The 21,959-nt window shown below is 43.1% G+C and overlaps 1 protein-coding gene across 1 annotated transcript in view; it reads left to right on the top strand.

Annotated features, from left to right (window-relative positions):
• Positions 1-11,498: 11,498 nt before the first annotated feature.
• The window catches only part of MAPK11 (mitogen-activated protein kinase 11), a 35,927-nt gene continuing 25,466 nt past the window's right edge, over positions 11,499-21,959 (top strand). The window contains exon 1 of the mRNA XM_082486679.1: positions 11,499-11,629. Within this exon, the coding sequence (XP_082342805.1) occupies positions 11,517-11,629 (113 nt within the window). The 5' untranslated portion in view covers positions 11,499-11,516. The remainder of the gene's footprint in view (positions 11,630-21,959) is intronic.

Here is a 21,959-nt window from a genome sequence, read left to right as displayed (position 1 = left end):
GTGTTCATTGTGTTGGGGGAATTGTTTGATTGACTGCTGAAGCTTGCCATACGTGTGAAACATTTGTCTGCTTTCCTCTCTATGATTACAGTTATTTCATTAAATAAAGAGGGAAAGCTACAGCATTTACAGTCCAAGCATCAACTGTTGCAATTTCCTCTCAAAGCATCACTTGTCATATTCCTTACACTGAGCGCCACCACCTTAACCAGAAGATCTAATGAACCTGGTATTTATGTCTAAGCTAGACTTTTATCAATTTGTACCTCAAAAAGCAAACATGAACCTTGGTTAAGCTCTTGTTATTGTTGTTCTTTTTGTTTGTTTGTTGAACAAATACTGTATAGCTATTGAGTTATGCTTACTGCAAAACTCATGGGTGGAAAAGAGAAGGTCATTGAGCCCAAGCTCAGTAATTTTGTTCCTCGTGCCCTTTTAATAATGATCCTTCCAGGCTACTCACACATTCATACTCTCTGCAGCTTGCACTACAGCACAGAAATTCCCTGCTAGGCAATCTCTCCAGCCATACAGCCGGGATCTATCAGCAGAATGACTAAAAGTAGACATAAGGGAAGACAGAGAGCGTGCAGAATCCAGTAGGTCAAACCTCCTCATTCTAGGTAAGCTAATGAAAGAGAATGCATGATCAACACAGCAGTGGGGGCTGTGTCAACCCAGCTGCCCTCGGTTTCTCTTTGTCTTTTTCTCCGCCACGTGTGACTGTGGAAAATGTCTTCAGGGCTTGTTTTGGTCTAGGACACATAGGAAAGAAAGAAAGGAAACAATGAAAGAAAATGTTCATACTGCTGGGGTGAATATTGAGGAAAGTCTAGGAATACTTAGGGAAAGTTCTTCTCCCTGTTAGAGCAGAACTGCTGATAAATATGCATGCATGAATATAGAAGGAAATAACTGAAAATAGGGTACTCTTGAAGGAGAATCGAGCCTTCTCACCTTACTTTAATTTTAAACGAAAAAGGTGTTTTCTGGTCTACAAAGCTTTTTATGTAGTTGTGAAGATCTGAGCTCTATTGTAATTAAGTTCTGTAGTGCAGTGTGGGTTTGAGCTACAATGAGTCACTGGACGGTGGTGTTGAGGTAGGGGACTGTGCCTTCCCAGAAAGCTCCTTCTTGTGCTGTTTCTTATCTATATGTTTTGATCTAGAATTTCCTTCTCTTTGCCATTTGGTCTTTTGCTTGTGTGATTTGCAATCACAGTACTGGGAAGGAATCTCGCAGGTCAAGTCCAGGCTCCTGTTGTCATCAAATATTATTACAATGATCACAATTGAAGCTAAACTGTGCAGTATGAATGCCTTGATGGTGTCCAATCTTAACAAATGGTTGTTATTTGCGGAGTGAGAGTCATGCCAATTTGGAATGAGGCTGGAATCCTAAACTGGAAATGAGGGAAAGAGAGAAGCCAACTGAATGAAACTAAAAGACCTCATCACCTTGCAGCTGTTGCAATGTGAGAAAACCACTTATCTAGGAGATAAAAAAGTTTCAAAAGGCTGGATGCTTGCAAAAAAAATCTACTGCTCCACCTGCATGGGGAGTGTGGGAGTTTCTAATAGCTAATGACATAATTTATTGATTTTCTGAGAATAAAGGAGCCAGCAATTTGTGTAAGTCAGCACACAAAATAGTGCTGAGATTGAATGACATTGCAGGATCACCTGTCCACAAAGCCACTGGTGATTGCAAAGCTCTTCTGCTGCCATAGCAGAGTCAAATAGAAAGTACCATATTTTCCCAGTGTGTGGCTGGATTAAGAGTTTGGTGGAACATTATGAGTTTAGCAATTCATCACACCAAAGCAAGGGGCAGGAAACTGCAGGAGGACTAACATGGCCTCTTTTGAGTGGCACACAGCAAAACCGGTACAGAACCAGGTCCTGGGCATGATGGTGCGTCTCGGGAGAGATATCAACAATGTTTACGGGTGCTTGGATCTCATGGGGTTCAAAACCCAGCAGCCTCTGTTTGTGTAAAGGCAAAACATCACCGCTTCACTGAGCTCCTGCTAACATGGTTGTTGTCAAAATTGAAGGAAAACACAGTTTAGCACAGAGCCCTTGAAATGCTGCTAACCCTTGTTTCAAAGTATGTGTTAGTTTAGGATACAGAAACTGAGGCAAATCCAGACATTGATTTGGGCCTTGAAAAAACATTAAAAATTGCTGAGTCAGGGAAGAGAGACCTGGTAGAGCTGCTAGGTGAGTGCAACAACATCACACAGGAAAACAAGACACAGATCAGACAGAAGGAGTAAATGAACACTCTGCAAGGACATCCATTAAGTTCAGGAGACAGTAAAGAACTTGAATTTTACAATAGATAACAAAAACCGCTTTCAAATGAAGCTTGATTCAAGGTTTGCTACTTCTATATTTTGAAACAGGAAAAGTTGTGAAAACTAGTAAAAGAAGAAAAGTTACAGAAAACATGCTGCCCTACCAGAAAAAGCCTTCTACAGAGCTTTCTAGAAAGACAATAAAGTAAAACTGATACAATATTTGCTAAACCTCTTTGTTATGAAATGGAGGGATAAAGACTGGCAGAGAGAATTTGTTTCAATGGCCATGCTTACAATCAATCCAAGGTTTTAAAGAAAATATTGGGCTTTATCCCAAAACAAAAATTGTTGAAACTGCTGGACAGGGCAGTTGGCTGACATCTTTCAGGAGGAAATTGGAACAGATTGGAACAGATGAAACCAAAAATTATACTTGAAGAAGAAGCTGCTTAAATATTCATCCACTGTTTCACACTGCTGCGAAAGAGAGGCAGACAACTAGATGGGGTAAGATGGAGCATGTTACTGTGGCAGTAACAAAAGATGGGCTCACACCCATCTCTGTGATGATTTCAAGAACACCAGTAGCACGGCATAAAAATCTATAATCTATCTGTTATCTGCAATTAAGTGCATATTTGCCTTATTAGCTGGCGATAAGAATTTCCCTAAGGTATACTCAGTCTAATCCTACATAAAATGAAGACTGAAGATGATAAGAATTGGTGTTAAGAAACATTAGCTTACCAAGGTATTTTGCTGAAAACAGGCTGGTGTTTAGAATAAAAGTGCTGCCTTTGGCATAAAGACATCTTGCACTGGTTCCCCTTAGCGTGACAGAAACAGTAACTTTGCATGCATTGAAAATTTGTATCGAAATGCCTCTTGCCTTTGCTTGTAGGTCTCTTATCTCTGCCAGGCTTAATTATGCTCACATTGAGAGAGAAGCCCCCAAATGCACTCTGGGGATGTAAAAGGTTTTGCCACAGGTCACTGTCCTGTCTTTTAAATGTTCACACAAAGAAGGCAATGGGCATGACCATTACTTTTGAAAGCCCACTGCTACACCATTCACGTCCGAGAGTCTCAGTCAATAAGAAAATGCAGCCTCTTTGTTATTTTACCTTTAGAAGCAGGAGATAACAATAAGAAAGCAGCAAAAAGGGCAGTCTGTGTGTTTTGCTACAGGCTGAGTAAAACTTCAAGGAAATTGGGAATAATTAATTCTGGTTTAAACAATAGACTATAGGGCAAAAAAAAAGGCTACTTCATAACTCCCCGGTGACCACAGAGAACCATCACACGGTGTTTTTCATAAAATAATCAACTCCACAGGAAGAGCTGTTACAGTTTTTGCTCGCCCTTCTCCACAGAATCACACAGGGAAGGGTGAGCCTGTCTTAACACAGGAGACATAAAGAGCTCAGCGTATTTAATCTGAATGCTGCCACAGATACGCTTGATGTCTAGAAATACACTGGGGAAAAAAGAAATGCCAAGGAAAGGCCACAGAGCAGCATTGGCACAAGCACAAATATATATTGGTAGTTTACAAATGAGTATAAATTTTCTGATAAAGCCAGCAAAAATGAATTACTCTTAAACTTGCACATAGTAAGTTTGTGATGGTGAATGTAGCACCTGTGTCTCAATGACCTATCTGGGAAGTCACCTCTGGTCTTATATTCCTTATCAACATAGCAGCCTTCCCTTGAAAGCTCTTCCCAAGACGGTTCCCTTCACTTTTTTGTGTGGCCATATACTTCCTGCGCTCCGGATCCGTCTCACTTATTTCTTGCAACTGCTCATAACCCCGTTCCCTTCCAGGGCCTCTGATCTTACAGTGATTTAGTATTCCCTTTGTTAAGTTCCAGTTTATAAAAGGGACATTAAAGGCCTTAAATCCTCAGGTTCAGGGCCCCAAATTAATTGTTTCTCATAAGAGCCTTATCTCTGCCAATGCTTTTGTTAATCAATTTAACTGTGTACAGTCAGGTACAATAATTTAAAACAGGTAAACTGAGGCAGCACCTGATATTTATTTCTGAAATATTAGTAAGCATATATTATATGTCTACACAACTCTATACACAAAGGTTTATGGCTTTATTTGTTTTAAGAGGGCGATACATATATAAGAAGGTTGCTTAATCTGTCAGTACAGCTTATGCAGCTCAGTTCTTACGAACTCCCATAAGTACAAGAAAAACTGAGGCACTAAAAAAACTACTCTTTCACAACAGTTTCATATGTAGGTTTATTAATAGAAATATGGTTAGATTTCAGTAGATGCATGGTCTAAATATCCTGAAATATTCAATATGTATCAAACATCCTGAATTATGATGAAACTGTGAAAAATCATCCCCCTCTACGGATGGCAGCTCTTGAGCAGAATGTGGATCACGCAGATCACAGTTTTTATCCAAATGGCTGTTTGGAATGATTTGAAACACACCACATTATTGTCTTACCATCCTGCCATAATAATAATTGCAGAAATTTTGATCCAGATATTTAGTAAGCAAAGTATGTTGTGAGTCCAAATGTGCCCAATAAATGAAGAGCGTGCCAAGCCATGCCACAGCCATTTTTCTGGGTTTATCAAGACCCTGTGAAGCCACAGTAGAGGGCATGCTTCCATCAGGTCCATTATTGTCCACACTGCTCAACATCTGCAGTATAATTTGTCACGTTACGGTCATATTACAGCCGTTGTCTGGAGCCTTGCTGACACACTTTGAGGAACCAAAGGTTTGTTCAGCAGAGTCCAAAGACAGGATATTAAGTCAAAGCCAAGAAGGTAACATTATAACATCAGTGAGGAGGAAATTGTTAGTAAAGTAGAAGTTCCACTTTTCACCTTTGTGGAATAGTCCACTGTGTGTTGGAGCCATGCTGGTGGAACAAATACCAGCAGATAGGTTGGAGAAGTTCATATTCAGTAGAACAACTGAATTTGTACCATTTTTCTCAAATAGCCTGAGTTGTATCCTCACCAATATATCAAATAATGACTGAAAAACACAGCAATGGAGGATGCAGTATTTTCAGTATGATAAGGCTGAGTGTAACTGCTTTATGGGAAATGAACAGCACCAGATTGAAGTACAAAATTCTGTAGATGAGTAGCAGATGGCAAATGAAGGCATGCGAATACATGCACCCCATACAAAGCCAGGCTGATAATTTACGAGAGATTTGTGTTCTGCTTTTACAAGTTTTAGCACTGGTAACTGTTTCCTCTAGGTGTTCATAAAGAGTTAAAGCTGAATCAGAACTCACATATTGTTCTCCCTTAACTGCAAATATTTACATATTTTTAAAGCACTCTATTAGTGCTTACCATGTTTTGAAGCCCACAGGAATCGGGCAGAGCAGCCCTACAGCTGTAGGTGCAAGTTTGTACACATCTACAACTGTGGCTATTTAGAAGCCCTGTAAGTAACACGTTCTCTTCATATTGACTTAGCGAGTAGAATAAACACAATTTTATCCAAATTGACAACTCATTAATGTAATTGCTCCAGCACATAAATATTTTTGGATTGTGATTAGAGGAATTCATGATTGGGAATGCACAGTAATTTTAAAGATCCGATGGTGTTTTCTTTGGAGCCAAAAGAGACAACACAATAGTTAATTAAACAGCCTTCCTTGAGTGTTATTTCTTATATGCATCAGAAAAGCATAGAGCTTGGTGTACGTCAGCTCTTACATCCGCATCTGCTTTTATCTTTGGAGTGTCTTCAGAGTCAATCAGAAGAAATTTACAACTGATGTTTATTCAGGACATAAACCCAAATTAATGCATTTGGAACAATGTGTTCTTGCTCCCATTCACATAATGAAATTTGCCTTTGACTTGAATGGGAGCAGTGCTGGGCTCTCTGCAGCTACTGATTATACATGTCAATATTAGGCTGTGTTTGAACGATGCTGTATTATGCATAAGAATAAAGTATCATGGAGTTGTTGTGAGACACCAGGCAACATAATTACACGGATTGCAAGAGAAATACAAAGCAAAATATAGCTCTATATATTAATAGCCCATCTCAGCCTTCCCTCATTATATCTGGACCTTTGTTCACTTAATTAGGAATTATTTTAAAGTTAAATCTGTATTTATTTTACTGATGATGGCCTTGTTCTGAATGTACATACACCGAGAAGCCCCTGTTGACATGACTGAGCAGGATATCATGTTTTATTAAATTTACTTTGGAGGCTTCTGGTGCCAATTGCTAGCAAGTTTGCAGTCTCAATCTCATCAAAAATCAAATAGCAACATGAGCTTAGAATAGTACCCCTATGTTCTTCCTGGGTGAAGATAAAACTGCTACCCTGTACTGGTAGAATACAGGAGGCCAAGATACACTTCACTACAACTTCAGGTAAAGGAAACCAATTTTTTTCAGAATTACATTCATTTAACAGGATATTAGAAAGTATTTCCCACCCTGCATCCACAGCAGTATGAAAGGAATATTTGAAAAATGTTATCAATGTCTGAAAACAATAAACATAGCTATTACAAGTGCTATTACTATCTGAGGTGATATCAATCATATATTTATTCTTCAAATAGGGAAACAATCCTAGTCTCAGTTCATAAATGTGGAAAGGTGGCACAGAGGTATAGAATCACAGAACCATAGAATGGTTTGGGTTGGAAGGGACCTTAAAGATCATTTGGTTCCAACCCCCCTGCCATGGTCAGGGACACCTCCCACCAGACCAGGTATCTATTGACCATCCCAATTCCACATAGAAGAATGGGGGAGAGAAAGAAACAAAGCCCCAGCTTTGAACTCAAACCATATTAGAATCTGTATTCTAAAAAAGAATAGAAAACCTATTCTTGCCATGTAATAATTATGATATAGGACAGATTTTAAAGGTTATCAGTCAATAGCAGGATTCCTCAGTGGATTTCATATCTAGTCACAGGTATGAAATACTTTGGATTTTTCACGATCAAACTTGAGGTTCAAAATGAATAGCTAAATTTTACCAGTTTTCTCCAAAGCAGGACCCTTCATGTTCTCACAACGTCAAAAAAGTTTCTCCAGTTTAAACATCTAAGCTCTAACATGACATAATAGTCTCATGCTGGAGCAGATCTTCTGAATCAACTTGGGTGCTATATAAGGCTTCCAAATAGGTATTCAGCAGTCTTAGTAGCAGAAATAAGAGTGATATTCCCTTGCAAGCATATGCAACAAGTGTCTTGTACTCAGTAACAAAGATATACAGGCTCTCACAAAGCAATCTCGTGGAAACTGAGTTACTAAGACTAGCTAATGATTTACTCGCTATTTACAGAAGGCTTCATTAAGCCTTTCCTGCTACCTGTACTTCATCCTTTCTGTCATTACAAACAGTGACAGTTTTCCTGTGTTATAATTACATATTCGTAGACGTGGCTTCAGAAATTTGCAAGAACCTTCAAATAAAACCAGCACTATAGCTAATTACCACAATGCTTTATTATTAATAGTAATGTATATAACATTCCAATATTTTTTTTTCTTTTATAAAGATGTTAATTATTCCTTACAACATTTTCAAAAGAAAGTGGTACAGGAAGCACCTTCGTGGCATTCTCAGGTTTATTTTACTGTTACTAATTCCAGGTGGCCATGGTGAAATCTATTCATGGACACCTCCAAGTTCAAAATTAAGTCTGTAACAGATCCAGTGGCAGAATCAAGGTGGTTTATCCTAAAACCTCACTGAAACTTGGTAAATCTTTAGTTAGAGCCACCCTACATTTACAGCAATTATACTGAGAACAGGCTGAAATCTGATCTGCTGACAGTCTGTCCTATGTTTTCCAAAGCCTATTTTAAATCAGTGCTGGGTTTACAATTGGATGATTATGTTTTAAACCAAGAAATGATACATTTTCAGTACTAAGGTGGCATTTTCTTTCTTCAAGTTTCCATATTTATTATTAGTATGAAAGTTGCAGTCTTTAAACTGTGTTATTTATTAAATTTGTGATTCCTAAACTGAAAAGCAAAACAGAGCTAGAGAGAGAATAAATGAGAATTGAAAGGAGCCAGAAGGAGGTTAGCAAAGATGTGCAAGCTTTCTGCAAGGTGTCAAATAAAAAAAGGAAGTAAAAGAAGAATGAGGAATAACTGGAAATTAGTAACTCAAAAATGGCTAAAATAATAAATTCCTTTGTTTTCATTGGGGTTTGTTCTGATAAGAATAATGTAGAATTTGACTATGCAGTGCAAGAACAGCCACAGTAGTGCCCTGGTACACCAGCAAGTGTTCTTCCTTTGGTACCTGCTGGGACTGCTGTGCATCAGAGGGACCCCACGCCTCCCCTCCCTCCCAGGGACCTGTCCTCCTCACACCTGAGCCAAGGCTCGTGTCCACCTCCCTCCCGGAGACACGGCCTCCTCACGCCTGCAGCCAGGGCGATGCCCGCACCTGACCCCCTGCTCGCCAGGCGTGAGGCTCACACAGCTGGATCCGGGCTCACGCGCTGCCTGGCATCTCAGCCCCCCCCACCCCACAGAACACAGGGCTCCCTCCCACTCTGTGATGCCATGTGCGAAGGGCAGTGAGTTCTGCTGACCCGTCCCCCTCCAGCCACCAGCGCTTGGCATGGTGAGGAACAGTCACAGAGAGTTACGCAGCCATTGGGGCAGGAGGGGAAGGGCTGTGCAGTGCCCACATCAGTTTTATGGCCTCCCCTTGTCCATGGGCAGCCCCAACACAGCCTCAGGCACAGTTTAATGTAACGGTCTTTCATGTATAGGAAATTAAAGTTACTAAGAAGGCAATGTATGTACAGAGGAAGCTATGACTTTATCTCTGCCTTATGCCCTCACACCTCTTCAGAGTGCACTCACTCTCCTCTCCCTTGTACATGCACAGACCTGGCTGGCCTGTGAAACAGGAACGAAAGGACAAAACTGCATCTGAGGAGGGAGCCACCTCTTCCTCATGTGCCTCCGCAGCACCGGCAAAGATGGATGAGCTGCTTCTGCCACGGGAGGAGCAGCTGTCAGTGCATGCTTTACGGGAGGCTTCTGGAGACCTGTAGCCTACCTAGCTCTGAGACAACTCAAATGCGCTGTCCTCCAACCTCTGTGTTCTCTAATATCTCCCTCATTACATGGAGCAGAACATCATCTATGTAGTACCCAATAAAACAAGGTAATCAAGCGCAATCTCAGAGTCATGATTGCAATACAAATAACTGACAGAAGCTCACAGAAGACAGGAAATTGAGAGCGACTGTGAATATCAACAGGACAGAAAATTAACTCCTGTGAAAATTGCATGGTTAGAAGCTTGAGCAGATATGGACAGACTCAACTCCCCAAAATCACAGCTGCAGTTAGCAAGGAATATCCAATACTTGGTGAGTGGGTGAGGGCCAGAGGACAAAACACCTCCAGAGACCAAGTAGAATAAAAGTCAGCAAGTAGGATTATTTGCTTCATTTTGGCACTGTAAAACATTTGGGCCTGCTTACTTTAGAGTGGGGGCGGAAATATTTCTTCTTGGCTTGGTGTAGAGTGACTGCACTGTTATTCTGATTTTGAAACTCAAAATGGTGGTACCGAGAAAAATAAGATATATGAATTTATTGCTGAATTTTTCACACTTACCACTTCCTTCAAGTACTATGCCCTCTGCACAGAAATTCAAGTGGGACCAAGGAGCAGTCTGGAGAGGACTGGAGGTGTCTGTTGCACTAGAGCAGTGTAGAAGCGAGAACTAAGCTATGGCTTTAGGAGTACTTAGTACCCCCCGAGTGAATGGCTGCAGATAAATGGCTGTAGTAGCATCATTCGTATATTTTTTAATTTGAAATGCACTGAACAAATGCCAAAGTTGCTAGCACTGTGCACTCTGGTAGTCCTAGTATGGAAGTCCTGTCACGCAATATGGGCTGGGGTTTCGGAGTTGGAACTTGAATCATCCAGTGTTTGGAACATCCATAGATCTTGCCTTCTGGCTCATCAGGCTCACAACTGTTCAAGCATACGTGTTCTGCACACTCACAGTGATGTCCTACCATGCGCTGAGTGCCCATTTGTTAAAGTGAACTGCAATTCATGGTATAGGAACACAGTGGACTTAGATGAGGGTTCTGAGCAGAGGGGATTTACATTCCACACTGATTCAAAGGCAGGTTCAGAGTAATCGCCATGCACCAAACCTACGCAAACAGGCTAGGTACAAATTATTTAGAGATGCTCAAGGAAGCATAAATTAAAGGAGGAAATAATACCTAGGAAAATATACTGGTAACATTGCAGTACTGCTGCAACAATTCCACAAGTCATTGAGATATTGTATGAAGCATGTTCTGGAGAAAAGAAAAAAAAAAAAAAAAGCAGTGAACAAATCAGAGAACCTTTTACTTTTATTGGTGCATGAGTTTTGGAGCTTTAAAGTTTTCAGGATTTTTCCTCTGTTACCTTCAGGGCTCAAGTCTTCCTTGATGAAAAGCGGAGGTGTTCAGATGGATTGCAGGTGGGAGCCAATGCTTTAAGGGGAAATTCTAGGTACCAGGGGACTCTCGGTAAGCTCGAGAGATCCGGCCAGAGCTCCGTCAGTGGCGGGGCGGTGCCGCGACCCAGCCCCCGGTACCGCCGTAACCCCAGCGGGGGGGGGGGGGCGTTTGGCGGGCTGAGGGGGAGCTTCAGGTGGCCGTGACGAAACACGAAAGGTGTGAGCAAAGCTTTAAAAAACCTGAAGGATGCTAGGCGGAGGGCTAAGGTGACTGGGCCCGCCCACCCCCGCCTTCCCCGCGGGGAGCCGCGGGCCGGGCCGGGTCCCGCCCGTCCCGTCCCGTCCCGTCCCCTTCCCTTCCCCCGCACGTTCGGCCGATGTGGTGGTGTCGGCAGCCGCCGCTCCGGCACTCCACCGCCCTGGGGCGGGCTCGGCGCCTCGCCACACCCCCTCCGCCCCCTCGGGTGGCCCGGCGGGAGGACACCGGGGACCGCCCCGGGACTCCTGGGCCTGTGCGCGGGCGCCCCTCGCCCCCGCCCGGGCTCTCCCCCGGCCCTGGACGCTGCCCCCACCCCTTCGGCCTCCCGCCTTCCCCTCCCCTTCCCCTCCCGGTCCCTCCTCCCCGCCGGCGCCGGCCGTGCCCGCCTCGCTCCCCGCCCCGGCTGAGGGGCGGCTGCTGCTGCTGCTGCCGCTGCCGGCGGCGGCTCCGGGAAAAAAAAAAAAAATGTCCGAGCGCGGTGGCTTCTACCGGCAGGAGCTGAACAAGACGGTGTGGGAGGTGCCCCAGCGCTACCAGAACCTCACCCCCGTCGGCTCCGGTGCCTACGGCTCCGTCTGGTAGGTGCGGGGCGGCGGCAGAGGGGCCAGCAGCCGGCAGGTGCCGCCGGGCGGCAGCCGGGGAGGAGGGGAGCGGGGGGGGAAGGCAGCCCCGGCGCCGCCCCGCGGGGACAGACAATGCTGGGGCGGCGGAGGCCGACACGGCCGTGCCGAGCGCGCGGGCTCCGGTGCTCCGAGCGGGGCGGGCAGGGGGTACCGGCGGTAGCGGGGCCGGCCCGGCCCCGGGCGTTCCGGGCCGGGGGCGTGGCCGCTGGGCAGCCGGGGTGTGCGGTGCAGCAGTTCTTCCCCCTCCTCACCCCCTACCCTGACCCGCGGCCGGTGGCCCCGCGGGGCCAGGGGCATGCCTCGCCGTAACCTGGGTAACCGGGCCCGCCGCCGCCGGGGGGGCGGCCCCTGCCGGCCTTCCCGCCGCTGTCCCCCTCAGGCCGCCGCGCCGGCCGCGCAGCTCCCCCCCCGCCGCCTCACAGGGGAGTTGCGCGGCTGCCGCCGGCTCCTCAACGCCGGTGAGACCCACCGCCGCTCGGCGCCGGAGTGAAAATTGCCCCGAAGCTGAGAATGTTGCACAGTCATGGCGTGTCCGAGCCCGAGGGGGAGGCAGCGGCAGGGGTGCCCGGCTGTGCGAGCCCTCCCTGCTGCCGGGCCGGGAGGGCTCACCGGGCGGGCGGGCGGCCCTGGCGGCACCGGGCTGTGATGGGGTCCGGGCGGGAGGGGGCAGCGGGACAGGCCGCACCGGCCCGGCAGGCCCCGCCGGAGGGTGAATCGTGACCTGGGGGACGATGGACGAAGCCCCCGCAGCGGGGCCGTGGCGGCAGGGCCGGCTGGGGGGGAGAAGCAGGGGGGCTTCACCCGGGGGTGGCAGGGGGAATCCCAAATTAGGGGCAGACCGCCGCCCAGGGGCTTCGGCGCCTTAGTGTTGCATAAAGGGTTTGTCACATCTTATCATAAAACGTTTCCCGTTTTTGTTTGTTTGGTTTTTTTTTTTTTGGGGGGGTGGTGTAATTACTATATCAGTTTTGTACTTTGGGGAACTCCCAGTGCAGATTTGGCTATTATTTTTGTATTTGATACACACTTAACTATGCTTATAAAAGCTTTGAATCAATTTTTGGAAATAATAGTGATGTTTAAGGGGTTTCTGAAAAAGAATCGTGTTTCTTTTGTAAGCTGGGTAAGTGGAATTATGTGAAAACTATCCATAATGGACCTTTAAATAAATGCACTCTGCAAAAAAGATTTCTTTAGAACTTAACTTTTTTTTTGTTTGCCATGGACTAAACTTGTGCAATAGTCATTCTCCAGTATCTGGCTGTGAAGAGAAAAAAGTGAGCATTTATGGAGTTTCTTATTTGTTGCTTCCTTTTCTAGCTCTGTGAAATGCCCCAATTATATGTGAACTGAGAACATGCATTTTAAAAAACCTCCAACAATCAGCAGAAACACTCAAGACTCATGTGAAGGATCTCTGAATTCTTCTCTTTTTTTATTATTTCAGGCTTATGCTTGCACCAGGGGAATCTAGGCAAATACGGTGTGACTGTTGGTACCTGCCGTTGTTGTTAAGGGTATAGTCCTATGACTGCCCGATGTGGATAGTTTCACATGGACCTAGTTTATTTAGACTATAAAATCTTAAGTTACTTTCTCATCTTTTGTTTTACAAACTAGAAGCTGGATATACTATAGGAGAGTAACTATTGTCGTGTTCCAATTGAACCTGTGTTTCTGGTTATTTTCCCTGTTTATGCTGACACAGTTTTAAGGGGAAGACCTACTCTGCTGAATTTTGTAATGAGATGTCAAGACTTTTAAGAAAGTGAGAAGGAAATGAAAACACGTGGTGGTTCACTTGCCTCACAGCTTGTGCTTTGTTTTTTTTAAATTGTTAGTGTTGTTAATTCATTGTGCTTAGTACTTTTCTGTCTGCAAAGCCAAGGAAACAATGGAGAAGTCTAGGAACTGGGATATAAAATGGAGACTGGAAGGTGCTATGGGAAAGGTTTACTCTAAAATGTACATTTAAGAGTAGAATACAGCAATAAAATATTACTCTATATTAATAGCCTTGTTAACATCGATGAACTATAAACCCAAACAGAAGCTTGAATGTGAGGAAAAGGTCTGCATCTCTCTCAGAAAAGCCATCTATTTTTAGTGTCTATTGAAATTGATTTTTTTTTTTTCCTCTATGTGCATGTGCTTTACCCAGGAGACCCACGAGCCACAATTGTTCCCTTGAGTAATATGCTATATTGCTTTTGTGAATAATTGTATTCCTATTCAGTAAAATACCTAAAAACATATTTAAGTCTTACAGAAACCACTGGAATTAAACAAATTCTTAAGTGCTTTGCTGAATAGAAGCCAAAGTCCTGAACTCCAAACACTGACTTTCAAACAGGAACAAAGTTGTCGTAACAAATCTTATTCTACCTCAGTGAAACTCTTCTCTAGTCCTACCCTTTCCTTTTTTACAGTAAATTCTCAGTCACATCTGATAGACTTGTGCAACTGGTAATAAGGAACATATTGTAAATATTTGCATTTAAGCTAAGTTGCGCTTGCCCTTTTTTTGCTTGCAGCTCAAAATCAACAGAAGAGTTTGTGTCAGGAGGCTGTGTTATGGCCCAATTTATTGACATTTTGTAAGTCTAATATAATTCGTGTTTGGGTTAGTTTTTACATGCAGATGAGTCAAATGTGCTATGGAAGTAGATATTATTGTTTTAAGAGAGATTCATTTTCAGAGAGGGATCTACATCAAGAACAGTGCTTTCCAGTATGTTTTTCTTGGTTTTTTTTAAACTTAGATGTGGAATATGTATCAAAACCAAACCTTCCTTACCATAAAGAGTTTTACTGCTTTTCTCACTTTTTTAATGACACATCATTAAGAACAGTCCTTCTTGGAAATCTTCAGACCTCGGCCACACTTCCAAGCAGAGTTGCACTTCAGCATCTATGTGAACCACAGAGAGAACTGTGACATCTTTCCCTCAAGTGCTTCACCCTTGTAGTACGTTTTGCATTACTCCTGTACTTTAACTCTGCGGAGGGCTTCCTTTCACCTGGGTTCTTTCCTACAGCCATTCAAGCTGGCTGGACAGTTGCACTCAAAGAGTTGTGGTCAACGGCTCGATATCCAAGTGAAGAACAGTTACAAGTGGTGTTCCTCAGGGGTCGGTACTGGGACCGGTGCTGTTCAGCATCTTTGTTGGGGACATGGACAGTGGGAGAGAGTGTACCCTCAGCAAGTTTGTGCACAATACCAAGCTGTGTGGCAAGGTAGACATGCTGGAGGGGAGGGATGCCATCCAGAGAGACCTGGACAGGCTGGAGAGGTGGGCCTATGCCAACCTCATGAAGTTCAACAAGGCCAAGTGCAAGGTCCTACACCTGGGTCGGGACAATCCGATGCACAAATACAGGCTCGGTGGGGAATGGCTGGAGAGCAGCCCTGAGGAGAAGGACCTGGGGGTGCTGATTGATGAGAAGCTCGACATGAGCCAGCAGCGTGCAATCACAGCCCAGAAGGCCAACCGTATCCTGGGCTGCATCAGAAGTGTGGCCAGTAGGTCAAGGGAGGTGATTCTGCCCCTCTACTCTGCTCTGGTGACACCCCACCTGGAGTACTGTGTCCAGCTCTGGAGTCCCCAACATAGGAAGGACATGGACCTGTTGGAATGGGTCTAGAGGAGCCACAAAGATGATTAGAGGGCTGAAGCACCTCTCCTGTGAGGATAGGCCGATAGACTTGGAGTTGTTCAGCCTGGAGAACAGAAGGCTCCAAGGAGACCTTATAGCAGCCTTCCAGTACCTAAAGGGGGCCTACAGAAAAGCTGGAGAGAGACTTTTTACAAGGTCATGTAGTGATAGGACGAGGGGAAATGGCTTCAAACTGGAAGAGGGTAGATTTAGAATAGATATCAGGAAGAAATTTTTCACTTTGAGGGTGCTGAGACACTAGAACGGGTTGCCCAGAGAAACTATGGAAGCCCCAGCCCTGGAAGTGTTCAAGGCCAGGTTGGATGGGGCTTTGAGCAACCTGGTCTAGTGGAAGGTGTCCCTGCCCATGGCAGGGGGGTTGGAACTTCATGATCTTTAAGGTCGCTTCCAACCTAAACCATTCTATGATTCTGTAATGTTCTGTCATTTGCTGCTGTTGATATGATTTTTTTTAGGAAAAAAAATTAAAGCCCTGTAGAAGTGTGGTGTGCATATGATAGTTTAATTACATTTAAAATGATCAATGGATTCTTCAACAGTACATTTTGGTTACCTGTTCTCTTTTCAGGGGTTGTTTGCATATTAGCAAATACCAAATTTACATGCACAACTATTTCTTTTGGACTTGTTTTCTTTTTGTGCTATAGCTTTGCTTATCAAGTTGAATTTTTTTATATTAGACAAATATTTTAACTCTTCCTCAAGCCGAAACTCAGTTAAATTTAAAGTTTTCTTGAAAAATGCATTTTCACAGTGTCCACCCTCATAGTTGGATTTCTCTGTCACAGAAGTCAAAGAGCTGATTGACTCTTATAGACCAGTCAATATCCCTGCTAATTTTGAGTATTAAAAACATTTCTGATTTTAAGTGCAGCATTTAAGCTGATGGCCACTTAGATGGGAAGCCATCAAGCTTACTTTCACAAGGTAATCTTCATCTAAAACCATTTTGTTTCAGTTCTAGAGAAAAGAGGACACTCGTGTCTCAGGTCAAACTTCATTTTAAACTCTTGTCCCTTGTGACTCTGCCATTTAAATAATAATTCTGGTTGTGTTTGAGTCTTTCGACTGTCCAGGTGATATTATTTATAAATTAGACCTCTGGCCTGCAGCATCTCTACCTCCCTGCTCTATTACCCTGGTAGGTCCCCTATGATTTGGTAACTGTCCGCCTTTTCAGGCATTACCCCCTACTTGAGAAAGAGCTGCTTCATCTCTTCTTTTTTTAAGACTTTTTATTGTACCACAAATCATGTAATGAGGATAGATTTTTTGGTTTACTGGTTTCTTGGTGGTTTGGTTTTGGGTTTTGTTGGTTTTTTTTAAAGCCTGCATGCCTCTTTTCATGGCAGGTTTTGTAGGCTGTCTTCCAGCCAGCCTACTTATTCCTATTTTTGCCTGGGAGGTATAGACAGCCTCCTGCAGCATGCTGTCTCTGATCTCTCCAACAGGTTGTTTCCCATTAGCATATTGCAAGCTTTGTGTTCTGCCTTCTTTGGAAAGAACAGACCTTGCAAGATGAACCAAAATGAGTCCAGAGCTTCTTCCCAACTAGAAACTCCTGCACTGTTTCCTCAGATGCCGTTGGCATCAATAGTACTTACATCATGCTGTCAGTCTCTTTTCATTTTAAGAGTATGCAATGCCTAACACCAACTCGGGTGACATAACCAATTTTTAGCAAAAAAGCCTACTAAGTCAAAGTGTAATGGCACAGGCCTCAGTTCAAGAAAAGCAGGAAAGCAAAGCTTTCTCTGAGTGGCTTATGCAGTGCAGCCCCTCAGCAGGTCCCTCTGTCCTGCTAATTTGAAGTGCGTGCTTAAGATCCATTAAGTTTTTGTCCTGGCTAATTTTGTGTAAAAAATGGGGGAAGGTGGGGTGGTGTTTAGGCTTCTGTTTTGCTTTGAGGAAGTACAAGTGGAAAAATAAAAGCGGAAGGCTTTAATCCTGAAGTTTAACCCCTTTTTTTCCCCATCCACCCCATCACATTGTTCTGGTTAGCTTGTCACTCACAAGTGTTCAGAGGGCAGTCGCTTGCAAGACTGGAACATAACATTGCTGATACCGTCCTTTTCATATTGAGGACCTCTAAGGAGATGCTGAGACAACGCAGTAATGTGTGAGGTTTTTAAAAAGCTGATAAATATTGTCTTTGACTGACAAAGAGAAAAACTCCTTCATCCGAGATTGTACTTGATGACTCATTGGGTGTTTGTTGTTTTTTTTTAAAGGGATCTTTTACTTAGCTGTAGTGATACTAAGTATATGTTTTCAACTATGAGAACAGGTTACTGGAGTTATGATATGTGTCACTGTAACATTACATGCTAGTTTAAATAGTAAATGCTGAGATAAGCTTTTAGAGTAGTAGTAACACACAACTGCTGTATGTAAATAGATCTGGAAGCTGGAGACCGCATAGACCGCCATAGGCTAAGGGCAGAACCCCAAGTATGCATAGAGCCAGTTGAGTTCAGTGGACTCCCTTTGGGCTGTTCCTCTTTTGGATTAGGTCTTTTGTTTGCAGTGCAAATACAGGGGCTGAACTTCATCCTACATATGTTTATGGTTATATTTTATTGAAAACGTTTCAAACAATATTGTTAAAATACTGCTGTCCAAGATCTGTTAGCAGTTGTCTGGTTTTGGTATGCATCATTTAGAAGGAAAGTTTTGAAGCCTTTCATAAGTTTTGCAGGTATTTACAATAAGCCTTTCTAAGCTTATTCAAACACTTGCTTGAACACTGAGTGGGAGATGAAGACTGATAGGAGGGTCCAGTCAGAGACAGGGCACCTCTTAAGAGTGAGTATATGTAATAACGATACTGAGAAACACAGCCTTGAAAGTGAGGTTGCAATAGGGAGAAGGACTAAATAGAAGGAGTTGCATGATCCACGTTACAGGTTAGGAGGAGGATCTTTGCAGCAGCATTGCTAGAATGAGTGAATGAAAATCAGTGAAGCAACAAAAAATGTTGCACAGTGAGAAAGATCCTGATGAAATAGCTCCAAGAAATGAAGGCATAAAGGGGTTTGCAGCTACAAAGCTAAAGGAGGTCAGGAATTCAAGGAATTTTGTGAAAGATACATGAAGATGGAAGAGTCTGAGCACTGGCCAGGGAGACATCACTAGAGTTTGTTGAAGGTGGTTTTGTTGGAGCACAAGGATGGAATGCAGATTGTTTGTCGTTCCTTTGCCCAGTTTCATCCTGCATGTCTTCCAGTTGTTGGAACAGCATAGTTACAAACTTTAGAAAGGAAAGGGAAGTAGGATGGTAATTAGTGGAGTCAAGGTTCCTATTTTAAATGAGAATGTCTAAGAATGCTTTTAATGAAGGAGACTGAATCAGAAAAAAAGACTTTTGTGGAGAAGGATGAGAAGAGCTGAGAATGGCTGTGATTGAGATGTCTATGTAGGATGCTGTCACTAAACCTGTGGAGTAGTTCCAAAGCAGATGAGAAACATCTGTATGTGTGTGAGGAGGGTGGTAGAGGGAGTTGTAAGAAGGGTGAAGAAAAGGCAAGCTCAAGAAGTGGGGAAGGCCACTTTGTATTGTGTGGGTTTTCTTTCAGGAGAAATTAATGAGGGTCTTTTTTAGAGAGGGAGGGGGCGTGGGATGGAAGAGAGATGAGAGGCATGAGGTGAGCCAGTTGTGGCAGAAAGGCAGCAATGGAATTACAGCCTTCTGTGTGGCTGTAGGAATACATTAGCGGAATAAAAATTCTCTGCAAGGGGTCTTCTCCATCCCTACTTCACTATAATTTTTTATAATGCACACCCTCCTGACCACATGATGCAGCAGTGGCATAGCTAACTGCTTTCCTCTCCTGCCATCACTCATGGTTGTGATTGCAGTTGGCTAGGGGACACAGTCCCTTTTCCAGAGCCCTTAAAGTCTTAGGGTCTGTTTGCTTCAGCACAGCTTCCCAAGGAGCTGTTTGCAAGTTCAGAACCTATTGGCTAGTCAGTACCAAAAATCCAGTATCTTAGTTCTGTGCATACAGTCAGGAAGGGAGAGGGCGTTTCAAAACCCCTACGTGACCTGGAGATAAATTGCTGTTATTTAATATTTTGGCTGTTGTAGAGAGAGAAAACAGGAAATGTGAAGGAGAAGTGGGGGAGGAATAGGAAAAAGAGGACAAGCATGTAAGTGAGATTTTTGTCTGTTTAGGTTTATGTAATGTATTTGAAAGCACTGGTATAGTTCATCTTAAACTTTGTATCCAGATTAACCACTAGTATTTCTAGCGCCCACAATTTATAACTACCTGGCAGTCTTTTTTAATGAAATGCTGAATAGAATAGGTTTGTCATTAGCGGTGTAGTGGCTTAATGGCAGCCGACAGATTTTCCTGTTCAAATACTGACATTGAGCTTGTAGGCTATCTAAAAGAAATGATTTAGTATCCATGAGTTGGTTACGCGTGCTGAGGAAGCTAACAGCATATGACCCCAACCTTCTGTGTGTTTTTCTCACAAACATGATTTTAAATGCATCACTCCCACTGATGTAAGCTGTACACTCTATAACTTCACCTAGAAAAATATGATTGCTCCTTTATAAAATTATTTAAATATTTAAGTCACTGTGGAGACATGAGACAGATCAGAAAACAAAAAATAGCTTGTGGATTCAGAGGCTGATACAGCATTATTATGACCATGTTGTTACATTGAAAGAAGATTGGTGCTGTATTCGTGTAAACATATGGATAGCAATTATTCTTTAGTATTTTTCAGTGTCTGCTTAAAAGTATGTGCATATTTTTATGTTGGTTATGGAACAATTATGTTACATATGTAGGAGATATTTTGTACTTTCATATTTAGATCTAGTGGTAAATTAATCTGAGATAATTGACAGTGATTGTGCTAAAGCCAAAACAATTGATGCCAGTGCTCAGCATGGTGTGTTGGAATAATACCCAAGTGATGAGATGTAATTTTGCAATGCAGTAACCTGTCATCATCAAGCAAGGGTTTTCTTCTCTAATGAGGAGATTAACATGTCATTTCAGAGCTGCCCATTACTCATCCTCCCACCTTTTGTCGTGCTACCATCTCATTTTTCGTTATGGTTTCCTTCTGATGCACATACGTGTCATGATTTGTGTGGTTTAGTAAACAAATACACACTCTGTACCTTAAATCTAGCTCTTAGAGGGTGGTAATCACCAACTTGAACATGCATACAGTAACAAAACATTTATAAAGAAGAAACAAAGGAACCGTTTCTTGGGTTTACTTTGCTGGTTAACTTAAGCTTACTGTGAGTGGCCCTTTTCTGTTGTTCTCTTGCTGCATTGGCGATAGATGTTATGGTTTTCTGCTATTGGATAGATGTTGCGTGTGCTTTTTTCAAGACTATTCCATATCTCAATAAGTGGCTTTTTTTTTTTTTTAAACAAATTGTATTTTTAAAAAAGAAGAGCAAGATCCTGGAGAAGACCCAGGAGGCAAAGCTCACAAACTAAACCCAGAATGCATGTTCTTCATGTGATAACTGTCATTCACTGCAGTTGTGAGGAACCCAGGTTATATGAATGGGCACTAGAAAATGTCTCAGGAACAGAGTTCCTGTGTGTCCCCCTTTTCTGTCTTACTTGCCCTTGCGCAGTGCAGTACAGGCTGCCTACCCCAATTATTAGTTTCTCCGAGCATTGACACACACCCCTTCCCCCCCCATTCCATTCCTTCCCCTCACTGCTTGCTCACATACACTCTTCTGCTGTCGTTACTTGTTTTTCTCAGAAACTCAGGATCTTTCAAATTAAGGGGACATTTGTCCACAAGGAAGTTCATGTCTTCTGTAATGGAAGGAGTCAGTGGCTACACGAAAGGATGCTGAGGTCTGTCGATAAGAGCTCAAAGTTATGGCTGTACTAAATATGTGGCAGAAATTCTATGTACTTACCCTTTTGTTTTCTGGATGTTACCTTCTTTCTTACCAAAATCAGTAAAGTTCTGCCCATGTAAATTGGTGTTTTGAGCATGAACTGCATTTTTTCTTTATTTTTTCTCTTAACACTTACATGTAATGGGGAATCTTCACGTGTTCTGGAGGAACATGACCCAATGAAGGAAACAAACTTGCGTTGTGCTGCAGCAAAAGAAATAAAAATAGAAGCCTAGAAAAATATAGGGGAAACCCAGACCCAGTGTTGTTGTCACATGGAGCAAATTTGAGGATCTGCTTGTGTACAGCATTCTCTCCAAGTCTGGTATAGTGTGTCCTGCCAGTTGTCAAACTTGTGATGATGCAAGCTGGGACATTGAATTATATAAAATAAATTAGAAAAGTTAGTCTTCTCTGTATTTTTTGCACTTAACCCCCAATGAATTACTTAGAATAAGTATACCTAATTATTTGTGCAGATGATATGCTTCCAGAAGCATAAAATCACTTTGTAGACAACCAAAACCTCATGTTTATCTGACATGATGGGGGTGGAATAACAGCTGACACAGATAACCTACAGTAAATGAGGAGTTTGCTGCAGACACGAGACTCGCACCACATACAACCAGCTTCAGTCATGCCTTCATTTTTGCATCAGCTAGAGCTGAGCTGGCTCCAGGAATGAAAAGAACTTGCTAGACAGAA

The sequence above is a fragment of the Vanellus vanellus genome, assembly GCF_965231255.1.
Source record: "Vanellus vanellus genome assembly, chromosome: 1".
Lineage (NCBI taxonomy): Eukaryota > Metazoa > Chordata > Aves > Charadriiformes > Charadriidae > Vanellus > Vanellus vanellus.
The sequence above is the reverse complement of the archived record's forward strand: the minus strand, read 5'-3'. Positions and strand labels throughout refer to the sequence as shown.